Raw genomic sequence first — 17,525 nt, 5'->3', positions numbered from 1 at the left:
GGTGTCATGACAGGTTACGTTAATGAAATGTCTGCTTTTATGCCTGTATATTAATTTTAGTGAAGGAAGATTAATAAAYAGAATATTCAGAATTGATCATTTTGCATGTCAAAAGCATGCTATAGACATTATGAAATTCATTGACTGTTTCATTAATATGGGAATAACTGGTTTAAAAATTAATTGATTAGAATGTTTCCAGCTGGGATTTTCAAAAGAGCCTAAGGGAGTTCAATCTGCAAATCACACTGAGATTCAGGGAGAGACTTTGATATTCGGATTCCTGAGACTTCTTTGGAAATCCCAGCCTCAGGAGTTCATAGAGGCAAAAGGAGTCAGCAGCGGAAGAGGCCAATAATGAATATACGTTGATAGGAAAACTGTACGGTAAGTTTATCAGGAATGTAAGGGCAGCTGCCACTCCAAACTGACTTTACTTCTCAACTTTTAGCACTTGGCCTTGTGCTTCCAAGAACTTCTTTCTGCTAAGTGTGCAAGTGCAGGAGCCATAGGGAGTTTCCACTGGAACCAGAACCTGAGAAGAACAAGCAGGAACATGGATGTCATTCCTGAGGCAAGGATGTGCCAGCACCATCAGAGGAGCGTGGTACTACAGTAGCTGTCCAGCAGAAACTGCAGCTATTCACTTCCTCTGAAAATTATTCCCCTTTCCTTCCCTTAGGGACATTAATGGTAGGTTTTGCTTTTATCTCAAGTGAAAGTGCATCTGTAATGTCCACCCAAAAGAGAACAAGGAGCATTGTAGGAGAATCACAAGCATTAGGGAGGGAGACTAGAGAACAAACAAACTATAGACCATTGATCAATCAAAATCACAAATGCAAAACTGAATAACCCAGTTTCTGTCCGATATTCACGTGAGGATAACATTTGGACAGAGTTTCATTTTGGACCATCAGCTGGAGCAGCTGTGGAGGAAGGAGTAAATCTTCATGTTTTCTACATCTCTAACCCTCAAACCAAGGCTCATGCCTTGTCCGCTGTTGGGCCAATCTGCTTTGGCTCCTGATGGCTACAGGAACAGTTTGTCCCTTCACCACTCTAGGAGAGTGCTTGTCTTCTGTCACCTAGAGATTTAGCCTACGGACCTAGTTAACCTAGTTGTTACACTGCTGCAGCAAGGAGAAATGACAGATCCTCACTGGCCTCGGTGGTACTGCCAAATAAGAATTATGTTAGAAAGAATAGCCATACTGGGGTAGCATTTCAAATTGTCTGGCTATGTGAATGGACAATCTGACATGTTCTGCTTGATTACAAGTGCACAGGTTGACGTTATCGCTAAAAGTCAAATTCAGTAGAGGAAACAAACGATTTCTCAGATGGCTTCTGTAACTGTAGTTACAGACCCTTTTGATCTCTAAAGCATTCTGCCCTGCTCCTTGAGCTTTTATCAATAACACAAGAAAGCAGTTAGCTTTCTCCTGTAATCAGTGTAAATTTCTTTTAGAATTAGTGTTCTCTTTGGCGGGGGTGGAAAGATTGCTCCCTTTAACTCTGTTCTATGCAGAACTGCTGCTGTGGTTTAAAGCTGAGTACTTTTTCTAAAAAGCCCTGGCAAGTGTTTTGAATATTTACTTACTTCTTTGTCATTGGTCAAGCCTAGATTCTTCATGTCTACAACATTGTAAAAATTGTTGTTCAAGATGACTTCAATGACCTGTACCTGAAACCATGCAAATAGGTGGGACAATGAATTAGTGCACCTTCTTAGCCAATGCCCTGGCAATATTTGCACTCACTGGAAAGAAAAACAATTGAAATCCCCAAAGGAAAATCTGTAATGTTGATAAAATCCAATCTATCCAAACGTGAAAGATTTTTTTATATCATCCCTTTCATTTTAGTCTGGTCCTGCCAAGCATTGACTTTTTCTCTTGTTTCTTTCACAGCTAGTGTTCGACACCTCTCAGGTCTGAATTTCTGGGTGCATTCATGTTTGTTCAGACCATCGAGCTGTACCATCAAACAGTTTACAATCTGAGAACTGCCAGCAAAATAGGCTCGTTCTGGTCTGCTGAGTCCGATTAGTATTCAATATTGTTTAAGTAAAATGTCGACAGGAGGAAAGACGATACCTCTGGCACTTTAGAAAGGATGCACATCTGGATACAGTTGACAGTCTTCTGGTAAGAGGGCGAATACTCCCCACAGTCAGGTGGCCCAGAGAACGCCTCAAGGACACACTCCCGGACTTTGTTCCTAGAAGTAACACAGGCCATTACAAAATCTTGTATCACCTGTCTGTGTTCTATACCCATAATATTTTACTGTGTTGTTTTATTTTTTTAAATTTTCTGTGTCTTTTCATACCAATACATAGCACATGAGATTTCATGAAAGAACAATTTCTTTGTCCTGTCACCTCCAAATTACCCGCCAACTCTATAATTTGCAAACAAGTATTTTGTTTAAAGTATTTAACAAATTAGGTGTAAGTGCATTCTCCTGAAGTGTTGTGTACTGAACTACAAGCTGTCCATTTAAATACTGTCCATTGGTGCACCATCAGAGGGATAAGTTGATTTACCCCAGAGGTTTACTTTGGGCAGAGGATTGCCTTACACCCCCAGGCATCAAGTGGTTAGAACTTCCTCCAAGATCCATGAGAGTGGCTGGTGCTCAGCAGATCAGGCCCTTATGCCTGCTGTGTTGTTTAGAGGGACTTTGGGGTCATAAATTAGATGATAAATATATTCAATTTGACATATACCATATGCAATCAAAGTCAAAATCTCTGCATTCGCCATATGACCATTTGCAGAAGAGCTCTGCACATAAAATCCTGTCATTCCTTTCAGGAAGTGTGGTGTGTTCATTCTTATAGAAGCCTTCGAATCCGGACTGTGTTGTCTTCATAAGTTTCAGATCTTTAATTCCAGCAAAAACAACCAGAGGACCTGTGATCCAAAAATACAAGACAGTATGAGCTCCTTTTCAGTCAGAGTGAAGGGAACTCTCTGGATGTGTACGTTTGCAATAGCAGCTCCAGAACCATTAAGGATTCTCTCTGAGATACACTTGTGCTTCTGGTGCAAGCCTCATTACTTTTTAAAATTATTTTCTGGACTGATGCTAGCGGGAAGATGAGAAACAAGATAGAAACCTTTGAAATTAGAGCTCAATCTAGAGAGCAGAAAATCCCATCAAATGACCTGTAATGTCAGTCAATGAGAGTGGAGGACATCCTTTTTCTCACCTCCTTGGGACTGGACCGTATAGTGGGGTCGGCTGTCACATCAATTCAGGGACTCCTATTTACATTAAAGGGAAATGAAATAGGCTACTAGTGCTGTGGTGTAGAGGAGTGGTGACATGAACTTTCTACACTGATGTGGAAACACTGTACAAAGACTTAAAGCCTGAGTCAGAAATTCACTTTACACATCCATCCTGTTGTGAGTTTTGCATCCGTAAGAGCCAGAAGGTGAACAGCCAATGCAAATGCTTGCAGTTCAGCTCCCTCACAAGTCCTGGCACTGGTACTCACAGATGCCACCCACAGGTTTGAACTGRCAGTGTTTCTGCTTTTAGCCACTATTTATAAAATGTGCTGTTGCAGATCACTGCTGCATGGGTGGATTATTGTTTTCTAAAGACCAAACAGTTGTGTCCTGAACTTTTTCTTCTAACAGACATGTTAGATCGAGGATGACTGCTAAAAAATTTCAGGTGGTCAGTCCTTTAGATCACACCAAACCGATAACTGAAAATTTCACTAACCAGAGCTGATTAAAAAAAAAAAAAGATTCAGAAAAGAAAACTACTGTGCCACACGTGTCTATCCAGAGCCTGAGTTAGTGATTGAAGTGCATGCTGCTGTTTCTGTGCTGCTCTTGGTGCTCACTCTAGCTAGTTCAAAACTAATCCTCAAATATGTCTGACACATGGTAATCATGCCTTTGACTTGACAAACTTTGTTATATTAAATCTGTCTTTACAGGAATGTATACTGGAACTAATTTTACCATGACGGCTATTTTTAAATGATGCAATTGCTTAGAATTTTTTAAATCCTCTGTCATTGGAAATGTTCAGAACTACATTTTACATAAGTATTTCTCTTCTTGTTTACATTCATCATTGTTTTTGAATTCGGTTCAAAGAGGCGTATCTCTTTGAACCTAATTCAAAAAACAGCAATGCTGCGCTTCCCCCTGTTATTTACTAGAGCTTTACAAAATCTAAAGAGGCTGTCTTTGGGCAGGATATTCTGGGTTTCATTCAGATCTTGATGACTTCCTTGCTCAGGTATAAGACAGGAATATGCAGGTATTAATGTAGTGCAGATACTATCAATGATGCTTGAGGTCTATTTATCTCATATTCAAATGCATAGCCTTGTTTTAAGGAGTTCCTTGCAGCTAATGACTTACATAAATGCTGACTGCCTGGTTGGCTATGTAGCTGTCTACCTGAAACTCACACCAAAGTGTCTAGCATCTAGGCAGTCAGCCTTGTGTTTTCATTATGTTTTGTGGTTGTGCTGTCTTTTTGGTTTTCAAATTTTGACTCTGATAAATTACTTATGATGTTTTCAGTTCACAGAAAACTCTGAGCCTTTTATCACCTGATATAATGGCAAAATAATAAGCCTATAATTACTGTTAAGTCTCACCAAGTTCCTTTTAATGACAGAGTAAAGTGTTAAAACATAGGATTACTTAAGAAATAAATTTCAATGTCTGGTTGATAGATGCATAGGAGGATGCTAAAGGTGGAGAAGATTCTTTTATAAGAAAAATAAAAGGGGGTTGAAAACCTTCTCTTTGATTATTGTTCACCCTAGCAGGGAATCCTCAAGAAACAACGAAAGGGCTACATGAAGGGAAGATTAAGAAGGAAAGGCAATTTCTTCAGTAAGCCTTGATAAAGGCCTTCTGTTTGCAGAGAACCTGAAGTTGCAAAATTTGATGGTGAATTTTCAGGATGATGAAAGATTTAGATCCTATCTGTACCTTAAGAGCAGCAGCTTTTCAAGAAAATGTACGGTCTTGTTTTTCTCTTTTCTTTTCTTTTCTTTTCTTTTCTTTTCTTTTCTTTTCGATTTCTTTCTTAACACTTTCCAGAAACCAAAGTCAATAGTATGGAGGCTGCCAAAAATATGGCAGTAGTTAACATTACAAGGAACATTAAAAAAGAGTAGGCCAGGAGGCACTGGAAACTTGTACCGAATCTCTCTTTTCTTTCACTAGGAATATAGGGACAATGCTCAAATGAGTCTTTCAGAACTGTGTCCTATCTGCAAGTGAAACTGGTCCCACCACAGACTTGCATGTTAGGAAAATAGGGACAGAGGACAGGATGGGAAATATTTCTAAGTTACATAACTGATTTATCTTAGGATAGTAATAAATACTGAAGTAAAGCCTAAAACACTAAACCCATTGTATGAAACAATGTAGTGATTTCAGCTCAGTTCCCAGTAGTCTGATACACCAATACAGTGAGACTGAACTGACACTCTTGTTAAGAGTCATATCAACCAGAAAATTTTTACATTCGTATTGGAATGGCAGGTCATCTAACTGCCTAATTTACAGCTGGACATTTTAGCTTTAAAGCCTATGTCTTTTCAGGATCATGAAACTCTTAGTGAAGTCAAATGGAACTTTGTTTATGCGGGGCATGCAAAAATAGTAAGCACACTCTGAAATACTTATATGTGAAAAATCGTTTGCATATAGACTTCAGTGCTCACAGTGTTCAAGTTAGCCTGATTTGCAGCAATGAAATTGCATCTTAGAAATAAAACTAAGGCATGCTGACAGGTAACTGCAAACTAGGCAACTGGCCTATGGCAGTAAGGTTTTGTGGTATATTCTCTGTAGGGCAATGTTAATAGTGAAAATGTAGGCTATAGTATAATGCAAAACTGTAAGCAAACTGTTTACAGCAGGCTGTTAAATCCTGTGGCAATATGTAACAGTTATGTTGTATGTATAATTGTAACTAGTATGTGTTTAGGATACACACATAAATGTAAGGCTAGATTTCTTCTTCAGCCATGTCTAAGGGGTCAAGGACTACAAAATTCAACTTTAAATGTATTCTTTGTTTTAGACCTCTGGAGAAGCCCTTTAACACCTTTAGCTATCTCTAAAGCCATCTTCATCTGTCATCAGTGGAAATATTTATAGAGAAATCGGGAAAGTTAAAAATTCTCACCGTTTCGACACTGCTCAGCTTCACAAAAGCGAATCCCATCAGGAACACATATAAATGAATGGATATGAGGAACGCCATTCTACAAATGTAGAGCAGACATGTAAGTAAAAGTGCAGTGAATTGTATCTGAACTTGAAAAGAAGAACTAAAAAAGCAACAAATGGCTCGAGCATAAACAAAATCAGTGTATTAGTATTTTAAATACCTCCTGTAGACGTTGCCATGGTACTTCTTGAACATAGGTTTTGACGTACGCCACTTGGCTAAAAGTTGTCATGAAGTGTTTGCAGATATCAACAGTAAATTGTTCTAAAGTTTGGATCTAAGACAACAAACAATACAGTTAGAACTCAGCAATTACCTCATGTGCAGGAGTAGATTGTTCTAATTGTTCTAAATGTTTGGGAAGGATCAGTTTGGTTAAAATACAGATTTTTTTTCAATTCTGGTTTTGCACACTGTATGCCTAGACATTTGATCAGCTCACAGCATAAGCTGCAAATAGCAGCTACAGATTCACATCAAAAATCTCCCATTCCATGGTGTAGTGAGCTGAAGTCTTTGGACTGAGAGAAACTGCTAAGCAAGCCTGATCCGTTGAGGATATAATGTTTAAAAAAATCATAGTGATACTCTGGTTCAGCTGTACAGGCTAAAGATGAGATTTCATTACTGAGACTGAGAATTTGATCCACAGATTGTCATTATGATAGATGGAACTGAGGGAGTTAACACTGTGCATAGTTAACAGAACTAAGAGGAGTCTTATAATGCAGTATTGTGTGCTATTCCATTAAAAAAATTTTTTTTTTGATCTTATATTAGAAAGCTACCCCAAAATACTTCTACCTTTGTGAGAAAAAAGGCTTTGGAAAGCTAAGGTGTCCATGTTTCTGTGCTCAGATACAGAGGTGGGCACATAACATTTTCAAAATTAAGGTTACTCAGATTTGAAAGGTTTGTCTGTTCAAATGCAAAATAAATTACGAGAGGGCAAGTTAACCAACTCTGAAATTGCCAGAATAGGAAAGAGTGCTTCAGTTACTCAGGATAATTACTGGGGGAAGAAAAATCTCTTCCAAATCTTTGAAGGTGACTTAGTGCCAATCTAACATGCAGATGCAGAAAAGAGAAGATTGTTTTGATGCATTTTGGAAAAAAAAAGTAACRAATACTTCCAAATAAAGTCATAAGTAACAGCAAGGCTAGTTAAAAAAAAATGAAGAATACCCCATCTTTTTTGGCCAGCACAAGGACGATATTCTTTATGGTGTCTGTGGGTATCACAGCAGAGTTGTCTCCCTCCAGGTACTCCTGGGCAGAAGTCAGCCGGAGATGTGTGCACACTTCCACTTCTTTAATGAAGTGCTTCTTCCCTTCTCTTCTAACACGAAGCAACTTAATGGTGTTCTTGCCATATTCACAGTTGAGGACTTCTACATCCTTAATCTGCAATGAAAGCACATGATGGTGGTGGATGAACTGAATGGAAGAGTGAGTTTCCTGAACCAATCAAACATAAATGATGTTTATCATTTTATTTCTGTAGGTACCTGTGATAATGGAAATATTTCCATTATAAATCGCAAAGTCCTGATAGGAAGAAAAAATGCTTTAAGAAGATATTATTACTTTAGTAGCAGCTGTGATAGAATTTAAAACTTTGAGGGGGGGGCAGATGATTCAGCATGAGTAATAGTGAACAATTATGTCTGATTTCTCTTCTTTGGATTAATCCTGACTATATATACCTTTATTCAGTCTTCCCTCTACCATTTCTTTTTGAAGGGGGTCCCAGTCCAGTCAGTCACTTCAGTTACACCCTTGCAGAGGGTGGGCAGTATTTATCCCAGCACCCTCTGCAGTCACTTCATCAGTGCTAACTGTGCGTGGCTGGGCTGGGCTGGGCTGGGCTGGGCTTCGCTTCGCTTCTCTCGGTGCAATTTCTGACTTTGCTTGGCAACGAGAACAGAGTTTCACCACTTCCTACTCTTCCAGCTCCTAGCTTCCACAACTGCTGTAGAGTTCCACACGTGCAAGGCGCTGAGCGCTCTCCGTGCCCGCTCCGAAGCTGGCAAAGCCCGTTCGCGTGCTAGCAGACCGAGCGGCGCGCCGGCGCGCGGAGCGGGGCGAGCCCTGGCACGGCCGCGGGAGCTGCGGCCGCCGCGGGCCCCAGCGCCGGCTCTCTCCGCGCGCGCAGGGGCGGGCGCCGACTTACTGCTTGGAGGCCGASTGGAAGCGGTGAGTACCAAAGCGATCCTTTAGAAAGGGGCGGGAAGGTTGTTTTGTAAGTGGGCAGAGCTTTCCAACAGAAAATGAAAATAGCTGTCGGGTTCTTGGCAGTTTTTGTGTTTTATTACCCCATTTATGTGTGTTGTGATTCCCAAGAGAGGGAAGAAATAAAGACCAAGCTGGACTGGTTGAAAATGTTTTGTCACAATTTTTTTGCAGTGCTGATCTCTCACAAAAGGAATTGAAGGTGAGTCTGAGCAGCAAAATTCAGGTCAGGATCTACACCGCCAAAATTCTGGATTTCTGGGATCGTTCGTTTGGTTTGCATTAAGCCCTGTTCGGTTTTACCCTGCTTCAGTCAAACACAGCCCGATTTATACATCTGTTACAGCATTGGGAAAGGAGACAAAAATACTGTGAAAGTTGTGAGGATTTCTATTATGCTAAAACATCCAGAGCTTATCGCACTAAACTTTCCCTGAGGTTGAAATATCCCATACTTGATATCAACATCTTTTAATTTAAGCATAATGGAGAAGGAGAAAGAATTTTTCAGCACTAARAAATAAATTGAAGCTTTTTATTTGTATGCTGCTGAAACCATCAGATGTAAAATTGCTCAGTTCAGACATGTTTATTTCTAAGAGAAATGCTGCTGCATTTAAAAGTGAATTTTTAGAAATAGTTAAGTAATTGTAAGTAAATTACTGTGCTCAGAGAGTTTTCTCTTACTGTCTGTAGGCTCGGTCCCTGCAGACAAATTAAGGATCCCCTCATTGACAAAATCAGGATCTGGGAGAGTTCAACGCTTTGCAAGAAACCCTGTTCTCTTTGCAGGAATGGCACAAATGCTGTGCTCAGTACAAGGACTGGATGGAAAAGTGAGATCAAAATAAACTGCTTTTGTTTCACTTGTCTGAAAACTAAAGTTTTTTGGATAGTTGTAAAAAATTCGTACTTCATTCATATAGCAGTAAAAAGAAAAACAAGGATTTCAGTATCTACAGCTTCTTTGAAAGCAGAATACATTAAATATTTTAAATATTCAAAATAATAACTTCTAAAATATAAAAGTACATTTCTCAGAAATATCATTTGTCAAATGTCATTTTGCCATTTTGTTGCCAAAAAAAAAACCATGCAAAGTTTCCAGCCATTCTGCAGAGCACCTCAGCCCCTTTGCCAAGTGATGTCATTCTAACAAGAGTATGTTTTCTCACATTTGCTCGGCAGTCTCAGGCAGCTGGCTGTGGCATGTTTACTACATCGTGGCAAGAGCTGACAGTTAATGAAACACGAATCAACTTCTCCTTTTAGAATCTGCCCTGTGCTCTCTCTGTGCAGTTGACAAACCAAAATGACTGCGGGAACTGTATGGTGTCACTTTGTTTTGCTATTACTTCTTTCCATCGCATCCCTGTGGGCAGCTGAAATTTCCTGCAGAAATGAAGATGGAGAGACAGTTGATTGGTGAGTAAATGAAAGAAATTTTGGAAGAGTAAAAAATGCTTAAGATTAAACTGCGTGAAGTTGGTGGATCACTGAGAAGTAATGCATAATAATTGCTGTTTTAATCCTGTCTGCCTGTGAGTAGTATTTGAATTTTGCGTTTGGAAAATCTAGGATAAGTTACTGAAAGCTGATTTCACTACACTACAACTAACCACACTATTGCATCGTGACTAACTGCAAAATAATCACTGGTTTACAAAGCGTTCATTTCTCATGATCAGCTGAGGGTGACCTGTGCTCTAATGCCTAAGCTCCACATCTCCTGTAGTAGTTCTCTCAGCACCCAGGTTTGGGCAAGGGCAAGGGCATGTGGCTTGTCTTGCTGAACAAACTGATCTGAGTGGGGAAAATTGTCACCATCTTAGCCATAACCTCATTGCTTGTACCCAAACAGCAGCTCGGTGTGGTTTGTCCCTTTCCTGCAGTTGTTGCAGTGSCCAAGAGCCGATGGAAAAATGAAGCTGAACCATCTCCTGGATAGATCAGGGTGAGGCACAAGGAATGCAGAGAGACGTGACAGTGTGGGAAAACACCCTTTGTGGTTTGTGACTAAGAAGGAGATGTCATTCTCCTGCCTCCAGAGCTGCCAGCACTTTAGAACTGCTAGCTGTCACACTGGCAGCAGTGAGCATGAATTTGGGCATTAAATGATTAATTAGATTAATGCACTTTGAAGATGAAAGATGCAAAGTGTAATTACTATATGTAATAACCAACCTGGGTTTAAAAAGTGAAACAAGTGCTCTTAAAAAAAAACCAGTTGCAGCCTCCCAAAGATAAGCATCGACTAATTTAAAAAGCAGAGAGTTTCTCTCACAGAAAGAAAGCCAAAAGAAAATACTTTACCATCCATTTCTTAAATAAACACAATTTTTATATCCAAATTCTCTGAGAAATTCTTTGAAAGCTGTAGCTAGGAGTAATTGACCTTTGCCTCTGTGTGAACACCACTGATGTCAGGCCAGTTCCAGATGGGAAATAGGGTTCTTCTGCACAGGGCTGTGTGTGAAACAGTGCTCCCATCTGACAAGTTTAGGGAGGAAGGGAGGAATTGTCTTTTAAATGTGCCATGAGCAAATGAAAGAGAAACTTATCTATTTCCAAGCCAATTATTACGAAATAGGCAACTTTTGCTGGATTCTGGATTCAGTTGCTGTGAAGCTGATAGGAGAAGCAGAAGTGAAACTGCTGAGAAAAGCTTCCTCTTACCCAGATGTTGATGCCCTTTCAAACAAATATAGCACTGCAGTTATTATATTCAGTTAGCAGGAGTAAGGACTCATTTATGTGAGTCCTTACTATTCAGTGGTTTCATCCTGCAATATTCCATAATTCATTATGCAAAATTCCATAATTGCTCATTATTAGTATTCATGCATCCTTGCATTTGACACTGAACTGAAGGAATCACTTGCCTTTATGTGATCTGATAACATCTGAGTTCCCAAAATTTGCTTGAAATTTCTACCTAAGGAAGTGTAGGGGCTATCAAAATTCTCCAGGTGTTTTCATGTCATTTAGGAGCTCATCTCACAATCTTTACTGCACCTCATATAGGTATTATCAGCACAAATGATCATAGGATCAGCTCTGTCTAAGGAGGACAGAATGTCTTTATTCATCCGAAAGTCACTGTATTCAGTGAGAATCTTATCACACAAGTAAAAGCTAAAAATCTGCTCTCTGAGAAGTGCTGAGTCCATCATTAAAACCAGGGATACATTTTAATTCCACTTAGGGCAATGGAAGTTGTGTCCTTAGCGCACTGCATTTGGTAGTCTGGGAGCAAAATTAGATAACTACTTGATAATTTTGCAACAGAGCCACTGTCTGCATTTCATCTTCACTTCATAAGTTATTGGTTTTTAGTGAAAAAAGAGATGATTAGTTCTAGTAACTTAGTGTTCAGGCACAAGCAATACATGTGACAAGTCTAATCAGGCCATTTATGCCTTTGCTTTTCCTTGGTTCTCAGAATAATAACTGCTACTCTGCTCCCGCAAATACTTAAGCTCTTGAGAAACTTCCTGTGCACAAATAGCAGTGAAGATATTTATGTAACTTAAATTGCTTATGCGCTCAACTGACTTTCTGTAAAGGGCCAAAACATGTATCACCTGGGAATTGGCAAGCAATTTATTGATAGCTCAACTACTAACATTTCCAGAAGCCTATGTACAAACATTGTCATGCTTGCCTGGTGCAAGGCTGTAAACACCAGAACATAATATGTTCCAATATATTCCAAAGCAGCTTGGAAGGACTTCGTATACTAATTCTTGGATTAACTCTTACTATTGTAACTACTACTATTCATCTCCTTTCCAAATCTTGATTTCAAATAAAGGGATTTTCATGACTCCTCATGCATCTAATGCTCTCATCAAGCTTATTATACAAATCACTTCCTTGTTCTTCCTTGTTGTCTGTCATCATCAACAATTTCTCCTGAGATATTTAAAGAACATCACTTTGTGGCAATGCAGGTGGATTATCAAGATCGCTGAAATGGGTTTTATTTTTCTTCTGCCTGTACGTGTACCCTTCCCATGTATTAAATGTTCCTCTATCAAATGCTTTCCCATCACTTTTTATCTGCTTTTCTGTTTCTCTAGGATGTATTTTATCCCAACTTTAGACGGTATATTATCTGGGCAAGGCTTACTCCTTCTGATATACTCAAAGTATCAAGCACAGTCAGGATGCATTTTTGTTAGGTACTCTAGGATTGAAAATAATGCCACTCAGTTCTTATATTGACATAAGTAACAAATTGCTTAAATGAACACTCAAAGAAAGTGGCTCAGTTAATTATGGTGCAATTAATCCCATGGACTTGTGTACTGGCAAAACCTGTTTACTTCATCACATACATTAGTGTGCACTGAACCATTAACTGAGAAGACTGAGGACTCTAAATTTTTGAAAAAAATATCTGTTTCTGGCTAATGGCTTGTAAATATGAAGCTTACAATAGTTCAGCAGAGTGTATTTGTTATGAAGAGTGTAATAACATTATCACATAGCTTCATGTTTATTTACACACATAAATATATGTATACATATACAGATATAAATTTATTGGTAAAAGGTGTCCTTGTTGACCATGAGAATTTCAGACCGAGTTTGGGACCTGAGGTTCAGGCTCCATCTTTCATTCTCCTCCAGAAGTAGGAGTAATAGTGGTTTGGTGGCTAAATGTGATTCCAAAGGATGTCCCTGCAATCTCAGTCCCTGGGCAGGTTTCTATGGGTGTAACTCTCCGAAGCTTAGCTGGCAATTAGGGTGCTGAAGTACAAAGCAGAATAGATTGAACCTTGTTCTTTCAGCAGTGTTGGTTCCAAAGGTTTGAAAAACATAATCATGCAGCATAAAGGTCTGTGGAAAAAGGCACTTATCCACATTTTAACCCCAGCAAGGGCTTCAATACAGTGTGGCAAACCAGGACTAGGTCAAAACAAGCTCTTTTGGGATATCAACAGCAGCCTGGCTGCAGCAACGGGAGTTTGGTGCAGGATCAGCCTCYCTTGCCTGCTAACGAGCAGAACGAATTTGGCTGCAGCAAGTACCATGCCACTAAACTGCTACTGGTTCCTGAGCTAGGTCATCTGCTCAAAGCTGAGATGTCGACACCACATGCTGCTGACACTGRTACCCGTCCAACATAGACGTCCTTGGAGTCATCCTTGTCTTTAAATTCTCAGGTGGGAAGGAGGTACTGATTCATGCATCGAAACAGGACAGCTTGTAAAAAATATTACCCTTTGCCATTCCAGGTTTCTTCTTTACAAGTTACCAAAACATACAGAAGGAGAGAGTGCTGGGTTGGGACTGGAATACATGTACATGGATTCCCTGACTCACGCGTGGCAACTCAGTAAATATCTAGTCAATATGACACAGGGTGCCCTGGGGCAAACACTGAAACAACTTTATGAAACTTATGAACCCAAGGCAAGTGACATTTAATTATCATTTTGTTAGTATATTTACTTGATGCTACATGCAAATGAGATGAAATCGGCCAAAATAAGCATGCAGAAGCATGGCCAGACCTGACTGACTAGATCTGCTAARATGCGCCAAGGGGAGTATGTTGACAACTAGGCAGATTGTTTGTTTTGTTTTATTATTTATTTATAATTTTATTTATTATTAATAATAATATTGTTTTTTATTATTTTTGTACTATTTGTTTTAGTTTTGGCTAGAATTAGAAATTATCCTAGAACTTCTGATTTCTAGTCAAGCCTTTCACAAACTTAAGGTGTTGCCCATTAAAAAAATGAACATTAATACATAATCCCTGTGGCTCCTTTTCTGCCATTAGTGCTGAGCAATGTCTGTAGCTGTGAACTGACTAGGCACTCGGACCAGGCCCAGTGGTCACTATTACAGAGATTCATCCTAAGTCCTCCCATGTGTATGTGTTTAAAGTGCCATCTCACATCAACTTTGGGTTTCACTGTTCCCCCTGAAATCACTGTGACTTTTCAGCAATAATACACTGCTTGTYAGGCCTGTTTTCCTCCCCTCCCCTCACTGTCTGGCACCTAATTTATATTTGTGCAAAGTGATTATAAAATACCACAAGATCTGCCTATAGTTATTTTTTACCATCTACATAATATTCTTAGGAGTCTGGGTGTGTCTTTGCATTTTTGCCATAGGTTAGTGGTAGGTTGTCATTAAATTTGTATGTAGGAAAGATTCTCAGAAGTCAGTCAAATGCCGGCAAGCCAGTCAACTCTCCTGTTTCATGACACACTGTAATTGTAATAGAGTTTACAAACTCGTATTGTTGAGCCCACACTGGTGCCAGTCTTCCTACATTGTTAGCATTTGCAAACTCTATGTCTGGAGAGGAAATATGTCCCAACTCTTTTGAAGTTCTCTATTCAGGGAGAATAAGGTGTGACTGTATGCAAATATTTTGCAAAAAAGTATTAATTGCTCTTCCTTCATAAAAACAGTTGTCATGTCTACATTTCCTGAACAAACATTTTCACAGGATCTGGTTGCTAAATTAGAAACAGGCACCAAAAAAGGAGAAATTTCTTTGCAAGTGATTGCCCAATAAAACCTTTGTAAGTTGTCTTACTAAGCATATTTGACCTTGTTAGGGAAGGGCTCTCAAAATGCTCAAGAGAACTTCCACTTTATATTAACTGGGACCCTTGTGCTGAGTTCTTTTCAGGTTTATTTTACTGTAACTTCCATAGAGACTGTGTCAGATGAAGTGGGAGAAGTATTAGGCTCATGATATTCCTATGCTGAAGTTCTGAATTCTTTCTTCTGCTCCCAATAAAAGATGTTCTTTTAAATGCCTTTCTTTTATTGAATGTGATGTCTCATAATTATGTGTTTTCTTGCAGAATAACAGCATTGCCTATGCAATATATAATGATGAGATCCCTCATTCAAAGTCCTCCAACTGGAAAAAAGGACATACCAAAGGTAAAGTGGGAGTCCTGAGTTGTTTTCTCCTTTTTAAAGTTGTAGATAACATCTATTTGTCTGTTTGTCAGCCTGTCTATCTAAAATTCCTGCCCAAAGCAAAACTGGAGAATGATTTGCATGGTATGTTTTGATATAGTTACGCATGCTGTAGCTTCTGTTTTGGTTTTGCTATGCCTGTATTGTGTTGAAGAACTGTAAGGGTTTATGGACTTTTTATCTTGTATCAGCTGAAACTCATACATCTTCTAGCAAGTACAGACCACACTGTCCTGAGCCCAATGGCAACAGCAATACCAGATGTGAAGGGAAAGGCAACCTAAATGACAGAATTAAGCATTAACCTCCAAACTCCCTCTGTCTCTCTCTGGCAAGAAACTGCTGCCAAGATCATGTGCCCTTGAGGAAACAGATTGGGTTTGCCCAGCCTGACTCTGGAATCAACATTTTTTGCAGGCCTGTATTTTCAGGCTGCAGAAATGGGGACAGCTCAGGAGCTGTGCTCCTTCCTGGAGCACTTAGCTGCAGTGGGAGGCATATTCCATCTCTCTGCTGCTTTCCCCTGGAGAAGAATTTGCTCTGGGGAAAAAGACACAATGTTGACAGAGCCCATTTCCTCTTATGCAGTGAATCTAGAAGGGGGAAGGAAAAAGAGCAGCAGAGGGTCACAGCCATTAAATCATCAGATTTTTCAAAGACAATATTTGAGTACAGAAAGAAAAAAAGGTTTTTAAAAGGAATTTTTTAAAAAGAACAGAGGTGACAGTTTGAGTTAGGTTATGCAGTACAGAATTAATGCAATTTGAATAAAATATTACTGTTTAATATAATCTATTAATATGGTCTAGAACCAGTTTACTGTAGAGACTAATGCATTGAAGTGTGGCATCTGCAGTACTAAAACTAAAGTGAAACACTGCTGTATTGTCTCATAGCTTTTTTCCCCCCTTAATTCATCTACAGTAACTTTCCTTTGACAGGATTTCTGCTCTTGGACAAATCACAAGGCTTCTGGGGAATTCACAGTGTGCCTCTGTTCCCTCCCTTTCTTGAGGATGGTTATGCATATCCACCTAGTGGGAAGCCATATGGACAGGCAGCCATCTGTATAACCTTCAAGTATGACCAGTTTACAGAAATAGGTATGAAAATCTTTTTCCCAAGAAAGCCTTTGAACCACTGCACCTCTTTGACCCCTTTTCTTGATGCTGTGCCTCAAAAATGGCTTGTTCTTGTCCTTAAGTTTCATTGTCAAATCAGTAAACCAAATGGGGCCTGGAAACAGCATTCTTGGCTTTCAGTTATGTTTATGCAGTGATTTCCTGTGTGAATGTGGGAAACTCACTCTCCCACTCTATGTCTCCATCTCCCCATGAGGGCTATTGGGATAATAATAGTTGCAAGTGCGTTTTGAGGGTAGAGTCAGTCCATGCATACAGAGAGCTTTGGAAATATAAAGTAGGACAGTTTATCATTTTTAACAGTAATAGCTCATTCAGCTGCAGTAGTCTACAGCTCTGAAAATGTAATGCAATCACTGCTTGAGCTGGAGTAGTCACCCTGACACATCAGAACTATGAAATGTGGAATAAATATTCCCCAGAATTTTCCCAGATACTTTTTGCCTCATAAAATACCTATATTAAACATAAAAAAGTAAACCTATAGCCATAAGATTCAACTATCTGATACAGGAATCCTGGAAAGGGACCATCAAAAGGCATTGTAACAAGTCATACTGATATATTTGTTAAAAATTTTCATGCTGTATTTGCTCAGTTACGAGCCCATAATTATACTAATGAACTATGTAAGACTATAAAAATGGCCAGGTTGGGCCATACCACAAAACTATCTAAACAAGTTTCTTGTTTATGGAGGTGCATCCTAGCAGATGCTTAGGGAAAGAGGACAAGAAAATGAGAAGCATACAGTAATACTTCCTGCTCTGTCCTCCCAGCTTCTGGTAATCTGTGGTTTAGGGATTTCCTGAACTGGAAAGACTGGAAAGTTCCTGATGGACTGGTCTTCCATGAATTCATCTAATCACTTTTGGAACCCATTTGTTCTTTTGCTCTTTACAGCATCCCACGGCAATGAGTTCCACAGTTAAACTGGCCCTATATAGAAAAGTA

At 39.4% G+C, this 17,525-nt stretch overlaps 2 protein-coding genes across 12 annotated transcripts in view; one reads left to right on the top strand and one right to left on the bottom strand.

Annotated features, from left to right (window-relative positions):
* Positions 1-1,539: 1,539 nt before the first annotated feature.
* Positions 1,540-8,749, bottom strand: LOC112961906 (uricase-like). The gene is made up of 7 exons (XM_026057599.1): positions 8,705-8,749; positions 7,420-7,692; positions 6,395-6,511; positions 6,190-6,268; positions 2,735-2,921; positions 2,100-2,223; positions 1,540-1,687 (listed from the first exon to the last, which is right to left on the bottom strand). Exons 1-7 carry the CDS (start codon positions 8,747-8,749, stop codon positions 1,547-1,549), a joined length of 966 nt encoding a protein of 321 aa, XP_025913384.1. The 3' UTR covers positions 1,540-1,546.
* DNASE2B (deoxyribonuclease 2 beta) overlaps positions 8,336-17,525 on the top strand; it is a 35,096-nt gene continuing 25,906 nt past the window's right edge. For 4 of the 11 annotated variants that reach the window (XR_003252162.1, XM_026057642.1, XM_026057644.1 and 1 more), the window contains exons 1-6: positions 8,641-8,668; positions 9,163-9,302; positions 9,655-9,891; positions 13,710-13,887; positions 15,309-15,390; positions 16,371-16,532. Coding sequence is in view for 4 of the 11 variants with exons in the window: in XM_026057642.1 (XP_025913427.1) it covers positions 9,779-9,891; positions 13,710-13,887; positions 15,309-15,390; positions 16,371-16,532 (535 nt within the window). In the remaining 7 variants the exon portion in view is untranslated. Of the gene's footprint in view, positions 8,431-8,640; positions 8,669-8,743; positions 9,303-9,654; positions 9,892-13,709; positions 13,888-15,308; positions 15,391-16,370; positions 16,533-17,525 lie in introns of those variants that run through there. The other 7 variants (XR_003252157.1, XR_003252156.1, XM_026057641.1 and 4 more) reach the window with 5 other exon arrangements.

This window comes from Apteryx rowi, unplaced genomic scaffold, assembly GCF_003343035.1.
Source record: "Apteryx rowi isolate R43461 unplaced genomic scaffold, aptRow1 scaffold_14, whole genome shotgun sequence".
NCBI classification, from domain to species: domain Eukaryota; kingdom Metazoa; phylum Chordata; class Aves; order Apterygiformes; family Apterygidae; genus Apteryx; species Apteryx rowi.
Note: the sequence above shows the minus strand (reverse complement) of the source record. Positions and strands in the feature narration are given on the sequence as shown.

What these genes read in the sequence shown, in the direction of transcription:
- LOC112961906 (XM_026057599.1), bottom strand. Translation starts at nt 8,749, where the DNA reads ATGCAAACCAAACGAACGATCCCAGAAATCCAGAATTTTGGCGGT. An exon ending in TGCTGGCCAAAAAAGATGGG is followed by an intron (nt 6,512 to 7,419) that starts GTATTCTTCATT and finishes TTGTTGTCTTAG; the next exon opens with ATCCAAACTTTAGAACAATT. An exon ending in CATGGCAACGTCTACAGGAG is followed by an intron (nt 6,269 to 6,394) that starts GTATTTAAAATA and finishes CTACATTTGTAG; the next exon opens with AATGGCGTTCCTCATATCCA.